This window comes from Rissa tridactyla, chromosome 11 (assembly GCF_028500815.1).
Source record: "Rissa tridactyla isolate bRisTri1 chromosome 11, bRisTri1.patW.cur.20221130, whole genome shotgun sequence".
Lineage (NCBI taxonomy): Eukaryota > Metazoa > Chordata > Aves > Charadriiformes > Laridae > Rissa > Rissa tridactyla.
Genome location: NC_071476.1, coordinates 20153851 through 20166486, shown reverse-complemented (window position 1 = coordinate 20166486; position 12636 = coordinate 20153851). Strand labels below are relative to the sequence as shown.

Here is a 12636-nt window from a genome sequence, read left to right as displayed (position 1 = left end):
TCTGGAAGCTCCCTGATTCTCTACAAATTCTTTAAAAAAAAGGTATTAAAAAAAAAAAGAAGCAAAAAAAAAAAAAAAGGCCTAACAGCTCTGAAGTTACTTAAATCAGGTCTCTAAGCACCTGGGGTGAATTTAATCAGGTCCAACCAGCCTAAAAGCAGCTAGCTCATCTAAATGCTCCCTGTGTGTTCCTTCCCTCTGCTAGTCTCAATTCTTTCCCCTTCCTCGTTGGTGCTAGCTGTGTGGGACACCTGATTGCCACTCAGTTGTAGTAAAGACATCAGCAAAAAAAATATTCAGCCTAAATGGTGTGTTGGTTCCTCTCCCTCCTGATCGCCTTCAGATCGCCATCAAATAGCTCCTTTCTTAGGTTCCTTCCTACATTTATGGGTGATTTTGTCTTTTTCTCTCTTGTGGTGTTTGTGTTTCATTCGCTGCACTCATCATCCTGCTCTTGCCCTATGAACTTGTACTACCCTTTCCACTCCTTGGTAATCACAACAAAGAAGGATTTTATGGAAGGATTTGAAGGAGGATAACGATGTAGCTTAATGGCTGTTTGCAGGGAGCTCCTCCCAAGCATGAGGCAAAGCTGGGGAGAGAAAGTGTGAAGTAAGGTCTTTGAAATGTTTAACAAGCAGACAAAAGAAACGATGGTGACCCTTGATGAAGAACCTCTTAGAATGAGAGATGGAGTCAGGTCAGAGGCTGGAAGGTGAGAGATGATGTCATCATAGCTCTGTGCTAGGCAGTGATGGTATTAGAGAGGCTCTCAGGTGAGGTGGACTTGGACAGGTGGGTCTCTGAGAGCACTAAAGGTGCATGCAGGGTTTGAGCGCAAAGTGGAGACCCCAGGTGAAGGGTGGGGGCCAATGATTCAGGATACTGTGCTAATGGGAGATTTTTCTGGAGCCTACCTGTCATGGAGAGGGCATCTGCCCAGGGTTGTCTCTGGGTGGAAGAGGAGGCTGGGGCATGAGCTGTGGGGTCAGGGGTGCACAGGGACTGTGCAAGGTGTGCTCCCTGCATGGGGTGGTGTCTGATGGGCTGCTCTTGTCTAAGGTGGAGCCTGGTGCTGTGTCTGTCAGGCTGTCTGCAGGGGGCTGATGATGGACCCTGCTGGTGTTGGGAGCAGTGGCAGGAGCACTCTGCCTCTGTTTAGGGGTCAGGTTTGATGACCACCCCCCTTTGCCTTCATCTGCTGGGTGGCAATAGCTTTTCTCTTCTCTTCTCTCCCAGTTACCTCATCGCCGAGTGACGTTCTCTGCAGCCAGCCAGGCTCAGGACCTTCAAGATCCCTCCCAGCACAGCTACTACGACAGTGGGCTGGAGGAATCAGAGACCCCAAGCAGCAAATCGTCATCTGGGCCCCGCATTGGGCCACTAGCCCTGCCTGAGGATCACTACGAACGCACCACGCCCGATGGCAGCATCGGGGAGATGGAGCACCCTGAGAATGGTATGTGCTCGCGGCACGCGTGGCTGCCCCCTCCCAAGTACCCTGCACCTGAGGCTCTTCATCCTCAATGCCGACCCTCCCCTGGTGTGGGTGAGATGGGGCAAGGAGCTCGGTTGGGACAGGCTTGCCACGCTCAAGTCTGGTGGGGCTGGGAGGCTGGAGAGGAGCTGAGGTTCAAAGCAAGAGAGCAACAAGGACATGGTGGGGAGGGGAGAGATGGATGAGGGGGAGGAGGTTTGGGGGAAGCCAGGATATGTGGGAGTGGGAAGAGCCAAGGAAACAGATGGGTTTGGTAGGAGGCAGATGGGTTTGGCATGATGTAGACAGGGGGCCCAACAGGATGGTCTGAGATAGCAGTAAAGGCAGCATACAGAATGGGGTGTAGCCCAGCCCATGGTGAGCTTGTGTGCCGCAGTCAGGTGGTCCCGTGGGTGCCTGTCCCCTTGGCAGGGCAGAGGTGTAGGGGTGGTTGGGGTGTGATGTAGCTCTCCATGCTATGGTGGGTGTTGGAGCTGTGGGAGTTTCCCAGCAAGCAGAGGGGGAGTGCAGGTTTAGTGGCACAAACTGGGATGGGGAGATACGTGGAGTGGAGGATCAGAGAGCGTGGTGGTGGCAAACCCTAGAGCGATGTGTCCTGCCTTCATTGGGCCCTTTAGGTCACCTCTTGCTCGGGTCCACCTTTACCTGAGAACCCCACCAGAGGTGTCTGCAATCTCACTGCGGCAGAGCTGGCTTTCCCCTGCCCTGGCGCAGCTTCAGTCCCAGTTCTGCTCCTCGTGCTGCCTCTGTGCTGCCTGCCTGACTACCCTCAATGAGCCCACTCTCCAAGCTATCTTCTCTGGCCAGCTTCAGTTGCTTCCTTGGACTTGGCTCTGGCTGTGCACATAACATCTACTTTCCTGTATCTGCTGCCTTCTGTGCTCTTGTACTGAGGGGAGGTTGTAGTGGAGCTGGCAAGTTCAAAGGAACTTCTGGCAGGGAAAAAGAGGAGGTGCAAAGGGTTCTTCTGAAGTCTTCTCCTACTTCTGGGAGCATCCTGGACTTTGGAAAAGGGCTGTATGTGGTGGGGAAATGGCTAAGAGTGTGTTCAGCTCATCTAGGGAGCTGCAAACCTGCTGGGTCCCCCCTATTAAGAGCACATGGGGCCCAGGGTAATTTGTGGTCTCAAAGGTCTAGTGGAAGATCTCTCCCTTCTTCCCAGATTAGTTCCTGGAGTAATGCTGCAGTTTGCTACGCTACAATCATTGAAGCAAAGCATGGCGGTGCCAGGTCTGGCAGGGTTCCCAAATCCATTTCTTGCTCTTGTAATACGAGGCACACTCCTGTCTAGGAGAGTCGTACAGATCACTTTCTGCCCAGAAGTACCAGCCAGTCAACCGGGAAGAGCAGTATGGAGAGATTCCTGGAGTCCTGGCACAGGACAACAGTACTGGACTTCTCAAAGTGCCCTTGAGTACCAGCCTGCAAAAGAGGCTTGAAGGACATGTGGGCAGGGACATGCCGCATGGCTATGCTGAAGGTTATAGCAGGGCAGTGGTGGTGACAGGTCTGGAAGAGGAAAGTTTGAGCCCCTGAAGGTGACAGGCAACCCAGAGATGATGAGGGAGGAGCAGGGCTAAAAGTAGAAAGAGGAGAGAGAAAGAGGAGGACCTGGAGGGTCTGCAGCGGGAGACGGAGGGCTTGTTGGATCCTGTTGTCCTTGCGACGTTTGTTGTCTGCCCGATGGGGATGAGCAGACTCGAGGAAGGCTAGGAGAAACCTTGAAACTGCCTGGAGCAGTGGTTCTCACAGGGACAGAGCACCTGGGCATGGCTCCCTGCCCACAGCATCACAAAACCCAACCTCTCCTATAAATGAGGCAGCTCCCTCCCTTTGCACAAGAGTCTCTGTGTACATTCCCAGCCCAGGAGGACAGAAATCACCACAGACCTGTCCACTAACAAATCCACGTGTGACAGAGACATGTGCAGAGGCTCCCAGGGGACAGCCGTAACCCTGTTCTGCTCGCCATCCCCCAGCCTGTCCTGGCATGGCTCCTTTCAAGTGGCAGTGGTTTGGAATCAGGCTCTGGTGCCTTCAGCAGCTGTCCTGACCTGGATAAACCCAGTTCAGTGCAGAGGCCACAGCAGGCCAAGGCTCTGGGGAATTCACCAGCATTAACTCTAGTCGGTCCTCATGCTCTGCAGATAATCTGACAAAGGCAGTTCAATGAACTTGAGGGGCTGGGGTCAGGGTTGTGATCTGTTAAGCAGACTATTAGGGGACCCTGGCACCGGGCCAGGTGATTTGGAGGTGATGAGTCGCGTTAGATCAGTTCATCAGAGTTGTGTTTCCCATGGTCCGCCTGCCCGAGACGTGGCACATCAAACCGCTCTGTGGTGCAAACAAGACCTCTCTGTCTTGTTTGTCCAGAGAAGGGTCATGTCTTGCTTCCTTGGAAAGAGTATCTAGTGATGTGGGACTACCATGACCTTTTGGGGGACTGTCTCACCATGGCCTTGTCTTGGCTTCTGTAACTACTCAAGCAGCACCAGCCCCTCAGAGATCAGATTTTGTTTTTTTCGTGGAGCTGGGAAGACTAAGCCATTCTTGACCTTATATTAAACTGAAGAGACTAATTGGATCCTGCGCACCCTATCTCATGGCACGAGCGCAAGACTGACACGACTGTGCATTTTCTAGGCTTTCATCTAGTTATAAATATCCAACATAACACGGCTTCCATTGCTTTCTGCAGGAGATTATCCCTGCAGCCGAACCAATCTGATAAGCAAGTATGCAAGGCTATTTATAGCTTTTCAACTGGAAGACAGATCCATGCCTTTTCTTTGTAGATGGTTCTTCACTTGATTAACACACATATCAGTGTCCTCCTTTTTTGGACACCTTTTACAGTGCAGACTGCAGTAAAACGCTGTATTGCAGGGGCTGAGCCAGGTCCTTTTCAGGAGGAATTAACGATGTTTCTGATGAAGACTTCTCCAGTATCTTGGCACTGATGTGTCAGCTCTTCAGTCATCCCAGGCATTTGTCATCCCTGGTATTTTACCTAGCTGCCCACTGTTTCCTCCCCAACATTTTGCCATGCTGTTATCTGCTTCTGTGGGGTACACTGAGCTGGGAACTGAGCTTAGTCTCCCACTTGGCCACCCGTTGCTTTCACTAACGACATCTGCTCCCCCAGTATCACAGATTTGCTTTAGTTGGAAGGAGCCTGGGAGTGATTCTGCTCTGCAGAGGATCTGCCCTGCCATAATGCATGCGGAGCTTGGATTATGAAAGTGCCAGTCTCTCTCCATTGACGGTGGAGAGAATTTAGTAAGATTACAGGACCAAATATGTTCAATTTAGGAAACGTTACAGCTGCTTCACTCTGTCCCTCTGTAGTACAAAGGTACCTGAGATGACAATATATTGGATGAAGTATTTCTGAATGGCATTCTTCAGCCCACAGAACAGGGGCAAATATTTAATCTGGTTTATCCCCATTATTTAAAGTGAGGACCCCATGCCATTTTTAATGCATGCCATTAAAACCCCGCACTGAATATGTAATTAACAATCATCTCCTGAGCTTTTGCAATGCACTTAGTGCAGTTGTATCTGTACTTCACAGATGTTAATGAGTTTATCGTCACAGCTCCCCTTCCAGGGAAGAAATTCCACCATAGGTGGGGAATGAAATAGAAAATTATAATCTGCATTTCTGAGATGTCTGCTAGCTTTGTGTGACCCCCAGATGAGCTGGCAGCTCTTCGGTCTGCTCTTTTTGGAAGGAAAAGGTCTGCTCTTTTTCGGAAGGAAGCTGCTGTAGGATCCCAGTGCTCCTGAGCCACGAGGCAGGTCTCCAGCTGCTCTTGGACGGTGAAGCCAAGGCTGCATCGGCCACCTCCGGGCAGCTGCTGACGTACGAGGAGCGAGCAGCATGACTTTGGGACTTTGTGGCGGAGTTGGATGTAAAACCCTCTCGCCGGGTTCATAGCCATAGGCTTTTCTGACAAGACCAGCGTTTTTTCTTGTGGTCTCCTATCTCCTCTGTACACCTCAGAACAGCTTGACCAAATGAACTGAGATACCATTTCCAGGGTTTGGCTGCTGGACTTAATAAAACCCTTTTGAGTCCAGATTTTTCTTTATTTCCAGAAAGGCTGTTAGATTGATGCATTGTAAAGCCAGAAGAAACAGCTTGTCTAACCCCTGTGTGACACAGGCCATAAAATTTCACCCTGTGATTTCTGCATCTCACCATGGCTGATAAGGAGCACTCCTTTGGAAAGATCCCATTTTGATAGCAAATTGCAAATTGTGGCAAGTGTGTGAGATCCCTGGTGAGCCCTTCCAGTAGTAGATCCTCTCTGCCCCCAGTTTCACAAGCCTACACTTAAATTCTGCTTATGCTGCTCTAGCTCCTATTTCTTTCCATTGAATTTTATAATCTTAGAAGACACCGCACTTCATGTGTGCTTGTAGATCACATGCAAGCAAGTCAACATTTAAAGTTCTCTTTGATACACTCAGAAACCGAATCAAGTTCCTTACTGTGAGCCAAGGCAAGACGTTTTGGCAGCTGGGTCTCACTTCCTTTCCTCCTACCTTTCCTTGGGCTCCTCCCAGACATTGCCATCTGCTCGTGACGCCACCACAGACCTGCAGCCCCATTCCTGGGCAGCGGCAACATCTGGCACATCTTGGATCTTTGTGCTGCTTTTTGGCAACCCTTGCAAAGGCAGCCTGGGGAGACTTTTTTCCTCCTGCTCCCCTTCGCTACACTTCTGATTATAGTTCAAGTCTGCCATTCCTTCATAGCATTTTTTCTCTGCATGATTGCCAGTTTGCCAACAACCTTTTAGCAGTGTGGTGTGTCCAGAAGATAGCCCGCAGCACTCAGTGGCATCCATAGCAGCACCAGGCACAGAGATAATGTGACTGCTAGTCTTTGTCTTCATAGTCTCACGACAGGCATGTGTGTCCATCGCATGAAACAGAGCTGCTTCTGGCTAGGACTGGGCTGCGTGTCCACCCTGCAATTTCACAGCACCTTGAGAAGGCGGGTGGCCCAGAAGAGGACTGCCAGGCCAATGATTCCTTCTCACTGCTCATGCTGTTGAGATGGATTTGCAGCACTGGGCAGCCACTATCTCCTGTCTTCTGCCTAGTGTCAGTCTTGTCATGAGCTTCTTTTTAAGGTTCTCACTGCTATTGTTGTTCAGTTCCTTCCAGCCAGCAGATGGGACAAAAAAATTACTTTCTGCTTCCTCCTCTGGCAGAGTGAAGTCTCTAAATCTTAAAACCTATTCTTCTTTTTTGCATTATCTTTAAATGTCCCTTTTGTCTTGCAGAAAGTGTTCCAGGCACATGTTCAGTCTGGGGATTTTTTTTTCAGCTGTACCCTGCAGCATTTTTGCTTTGTTGTAGAGTGCTGAGGAATGCTTCTGACTGGGCTGCTGTCTGGGATGTGGGATTCGAGCTAGCTCTGTGCCATTCCCGGTCAAACGCCGGTGAGCCCAGATAGGATGTCTGGTACACAGACCTCTTCTGTTACTGAAAGGTCTCACACCTTGTGGGAGAAACCTGAAGGTATGGTGTAGGAGAGGGTAAGTGCTGCTGTGTGTGGAATAAAGGAAGACGGTCTCTTTCTGGCACTGTGCACCACTCTCCTCCTTGAACCAGCAGGTCACACGTCTGACCAGCTGAGGACCATTGGCTTGGGTCTGACTGGTGCTTGGACTCCTCTCTAGCTGAGACACTGTGGGATTTTTTTAACTGATTTGCAGCCCTTTCCGTTTTAACACTGACTATTGACATCAGGGCTGGAATTACTTATTGCAGATGTTTTGTCATTACCAGTAGTTTCCAAATCCTGCTCTTATTAAGGTTATGCGTACTCTCTGTGACCGTCTTCTGCATCTCATCTACCTCTACGAATTATGTCTGGGTTTCTCAGTGATCTTCAGCTCTACATGCATCTCTATTTCTTCATAAGAAATCACAAGCTTCTCTATTTCTTCACTTAATGTTGGTTCATCCCCAAAGACAGCTTCTGATTTTCCTAATCGCTACTGAAGAGGGATGTGGGAAAAGATTCTTATCACGAGGGACAACATCCGACAGATTGCAAATAGTCATGGATTACACCATCTTGGTTTCAACATGCCATTTCTGTCTGAGCTGTAATTTCAAACTTGTTCTCACCCTATTTCTTCTTTTCCTTATTTTCCAGTACCCGTTTCTGGATAAACTCTCTTACAAAAGAGCCATTTAGGTCAGAGCTGTTGTGGCATGACACGTCAACCAGGTCACCTTCTTTAATTGTACCGAAGATCCCAGGGTAAACAGGGTACAGGTCTTTTTTCTTCCCCAGGCTGAGTAACAAGTACATTGCCACTAGCTACAGAGAATGCCTTTAATCCTCTCAAGACCTTCTAAGAAGGATGCTACTTGCTTCAGAGGTTGTCCAAAATAGCTTTAATAATTTATTTGACAGTGTCTTTCTTGTCTCACAGGATTATGTGGTAGTGCACATGTAAGATTGTCCTCAAGTTCTCCAAAGATCCTTGGCAGATCCTGCGCATCTCTAAAGGAGTTATTTGAAGGACCCAAATTTCTCTGTTGGATTCTGATGACTTTTTTCACCCTTTCTGTCCCTGAACTGTAGTTGCATTATGTGATTATGAAAAATCTAGGCAGGACAATTGTTCTGAGTTAATGCTCAAGAGATAAAAAGCTTCATATTTCGGTTGGAACGTGCCTTCTCTTGGAGAATGTATAGGTCCCTATGGCTGTATGTGTACCTCCTGCATTCGAGTTTGAATTTTTTTAATTTTCTGCTATTCCTTGTGATTTTGGTCTGGGCTGTAACATCTTCCATTCTCTCTTGCTGTCTGTGGCAAGACGATGAAAATTAGTGAATGTCATCTCCCTTCTTTTATGTCCTTCACATTCTTCCTGCTCTGAACTTACTGGATGGAGAAAATCCTGTCATTTTTCTTAATCTTTATTCTTTCTTCCATTTGGAAGCCCTACCCAACACGAGCCTATCCCTGCACTATTGTGAGTGCACACCTCAGGGAGGTGACCCTGCTCTAAATTTGCTGATTTACTGGGCAATACTGCAGAGAACACAGGCTTGGAAAACGTGCTGAGAATTAGCCCAAAAGTCACCTTGCTTTTTGGAATCACTCTCCCCTGTTCACTAGGCTTGGTCAGCTCCACAGCAAACTTCGAGACTTATAGGAACCAACTGCAAACAGGAGGAAGCATGTAATTTTTATCTAAGAATTATAAATGAGCCTATGCAGGGAAGATGACTTCTACTCTCACAGGGGAAGGACGATTTCCCAGTCTTCCAGACTAGGGAGACCAAGCATTGTCACGTACCTCCTCCAGTCCAGGGCAGGCACACTTTCCACCACCATTTCATCTCAGCAAGCCCAGGGCTGGGTTGTAGCTCTCACCTGGCAGGACATGCGCTCCTGCAGCCCTAGTGGCATTAAAACAGGGAACTCATTACCTTCACAAGGTGGCTACAAGATGAGATATAGGTTGCTGCCACTCAGTCCGCACAGGACTTTCGTTTTTTGCTTTTGCCTGGCAATGGTTGCAAATACCCATGCAAATGCCCATGAAAATGGTCATGCAAATGGTCATGCACAGCTATTCTTATCAGGACCAAATCTAAACACCCCTTCTTTGGTATAAAGTCTATTTTCCAAAGAGTAGTTTATGTCATCCTCAAACTAGTCATGGGTTCAACTCAAGTTCACTAATTAGATCCTCCAGAGGAACAAGAGGGGGGGTTCCTTCTTCATTTGTACCATGTTGCTCTCCAGAGAGGACACTTCCTCAGAATGAGGAGGGGTTGGATGAAGCTCCTTCAGATTCTTCTTTTGGGTTTCCTATAACACTTTAAAATATGCATTTGAACAGGGCTTGAGACCCAGTGTCCTGCCTTTGGACAGGTGCCCTGGAGTAGTTGCAGATGGCCCATGTGACATCCATGGGGAAGGGCCAGCAGCTGAGTTATGAGCGTTTCTGTTGATGAACCTGTTAACCACAGCCAGCACCCTCCGTGTTTTGTTAGCAAGAGTGCCAAAATCAGCAGCTCCCCTCCTCGCTGTCTTGGTTTGCTCATCACTGTCCCTGTGCCATGTGCTCTGTTGTGCCAACACAGCTGTTTGTCTGCTTGCATGGCAAACTGGATTGACGAGCTGGTAAGACTGAAGCTTTGCTAGATCTTTTTTTTTTTTGCCATATTACTCTTCAGTCAGAGCAATTTTCCTAACCTGACTACTCGGTGGCTCCACAAAGAGCTGAACTTGCAGAAAGCAGGGATTTTGCAGAGGGGCAGTGAGCAGCCGGGTGAGGTTGGCGTTCAGGTTTAGAATACGTCTAAGCCAGAAAAAGCAACCCAGTGTAAAAGCAACAGACAACTAGGATCCCTCAGCAGTCCCAGACTATTTGTTGTTTTCAAAGACCTGCTTCCTTAGAAAGCTCCTTTTGAAGTAATTTGACATGCCATTTCCAGCTCCTGTGTGATCTAACTCAGTTATTTCCCCTTCATCTGTCTCTGAATGCTCCTGAATATCTCTATAAACCTTCCTGCTTGGCAGTACCTCTTCCCATGTAAAGGGACCTGCATTAGTGTGGGATTCAAACTTAATGCTAGGGAAGCTTATGAAGTCTCCTATTTGAGCTTCTTGAGGACTTCGCACTGCATTTTCTTTCTCATAAAAATAGCATGTGCCTGAGTTTGAAGGATTGGTCAGGTGTAGATCCCTCAGGTGGAAAATCCCTCTCGTAGGCATGAGATAGAGGATAAGGGATTCATTCCTGTCCTCAGTGAAATCAATGTGGGCTTTGCTATTGAGACAGGTCAAATGTCAGTCTCAGTTGTTCGCTCTTCCCCAGGATTTTATCCTTTGTGCTCTCACTATCAATGAATCTCTCCTCCTGTCTCCTTCCCACAAGCTCTCATCCATCCTGATTTGAAGTCACCTCCATTAAGTGGTTGTAACGCTAGCTCTTTGCTTTACTTGCAGAGAGGACACTCCATAAATCTAACATTAGTCATGGCATCTGGCGAGAGATACCAACGATAGGCTGCTTTGACTCAGAGGTTATCTAACCGTATCAGCCCCTGCATGTGCCTTTCCTTTCGGAGAGCTGAGGTTCCCCTGCAGGAACCAGGGCTCATTTCATGTGAGCTGATGCAACCATGCAGTCTGCTCAGGGCCAACATAACAGCAGTATAGAGAAGTCACATGGTGGTCAGCTCCTTCTTCCCCGGGCAGTGTGGTTGGACCTGGGCTCCCTTTCCAACACCTCAGCCCTCTCTTCTGTCTCAGCAGGACGACAGGCTTTCAACAAGCAGAAATGGGGGAAAATTATGCGCTTTGTAGCTGGCGGGCTCCATTTTCCCAGGCAGGCACATCTAGACAGGTCTCAGAGGCATGCAGAGACAAGTTGTCCATGTTTGTTGTTACTGGAGACCACAGGGGCATGGAGAAGGGGCTCTGTCTTTGCACTGGGTACCAGAATTCCCAGATAATCTCTGTGACGGGCTTCAGCTGTGCTCCTCATGGGAAAAGAGGGCTGCACCTCACTGATGGAAGAACGGGACTGCCCAGAGTCTGATGGATACCGAGTCCTACATGGGTGCTCTTCCCACTGTTGTATCATTAAATACAAATAGCCAGAGCTTGTTCTTGGGCTTTGAGGCCAACTGCCCCAGCACAGCTCATGTCCACTCGGCTAAATTCTTTCAGTCGGGGTTGCTTCATCCTTCCTGCCCATTGGGAAGGGTTCCTCCGCAGTGTTCACCCCCAAACTGTGCCAGGGCTCTGTCTGTCAGAGAGGTGCTCTGCACTGGGCAAAAGCAGGCTAACCTCAAAATGAGCTGCATGATGAGGACAGTGCTCTTGGTGGGCCCCAGAGATGCTTAGACTTACATTCAGGACCCTTAGTTTAGCATAAGATGGGCATTATCAGGTTTAACTTATTTAACTTTTAAAATCATTTAGGGTAAACCAGCAAAACTGTTGTGCATCAGGAATAAATTGGCTCAGATGGCCCATGTGTGAGAGGATGTGTGTCCCTGTTTTAGTCTATCTGTAGTCATATACTCATTCAGATATAAAAGGTAAAACGTTCTTAAGGTAAGGTAAAGGTAAAACAGACATAAACCGTCTGTACAAGAAACATTGGGAGAGGCTGGGGAAGGGATCAGGGAGAGAGGAACAGGATGCTGGAGTAAATGGGCACAAGTTCATAAAGCCATCAGTTCTCAATCAGTTATATGTCTGTGTCTGCTTTAAAACGACCTTGCTTGGAAATGAAAAAACAAGGAGGCAGCGAGAGAAAGGAGGAGAGGGTTAGGATACGATCTTTGTTCAGGGAAGTGTCAGAACAGCATGTCGTGTTGTTTTATAGCTACCGAGGAAAGAGAAGATGGAGTAGGGAATGTAAAATGACAGAGAGTGAGTAGATGTGATATTTGCCTGATGTATTTTGCTGGTAATTAGTATAACGCCAATTAGACATAAGTAATCTTTTTTTTTTCTTCTTCAGCTGTATAAGTTATTGCTTGAAAATATGCCAGCTAAAACCAAGATATTAAACTTTGAGGGATATGGAGATCTCTGTTCCTTGAGGATCTCTAGATGAAATTACCCAGACAACAGGGACCTTGACAAAAGCAAGACTTATTATATTGAGAAAGAAAATGAATAAAAGCAAAAGAAATTGTGTATTCCATGTCTAGCGTCTTACCGCTTATTAGCCACACAGGAAGGGGCACCCACAGAGATGCAGATAAATCAGCGAGAGAAGGCAAATATCTTGCCTTTTCCTGAAAACAATGCTGCTTCGAAGGTATTGTTCGCCCTATCAGTTTCCCTCAGCAGCTGGATCCCGAACCCTTCCCGTGTTCAGGCAGTTCCCTGCTGCAGGTAAACCCTGCTGCCCACATGCATTTTATTTTTCATTCTCCAAGCCCTGTTTTTTATCTTTGCTAACCCACATCATAGGACACGAGACCGGTGTTGTTGTGCCTCTTGGTCCGTTGGGACATAAACCTCCTTAATGATGATTAATGGCTTCCTTCAGAGGGTCAATTGCTGATTCTAGACCTCTCAAATCACAGGTCCTTTTGAGCTCTCTACCTGTTCTGTTCTGAGCTG

The 12636-nt window shown here is 48.0% G+C and overlaps 1 protein-coding gene across 2 annotated transcripts in view; it reads left to right on the top strand.

Annotated features, from left to right (window-relative positions):
• The window catches only part of PCDH1 (protocadherin 1), a 55975-nt gene that overhangs the window by 26343 nt on the left and 16996 nt on the right, over window positions 1-12636 (top strand). For both annotated transcript variants that reach the window (XM_054217425.1, XM_054217426.1), the window contains exon 4: window positions 1240-1459. In XM_054217425.1, coding sequence (XP_054073400.1) covers window positions 1240-1459 — 220 coding nt within the window. The remainder of the gene's footprint in view (window positions 1-1239; window positions 1460-12636) is intronic.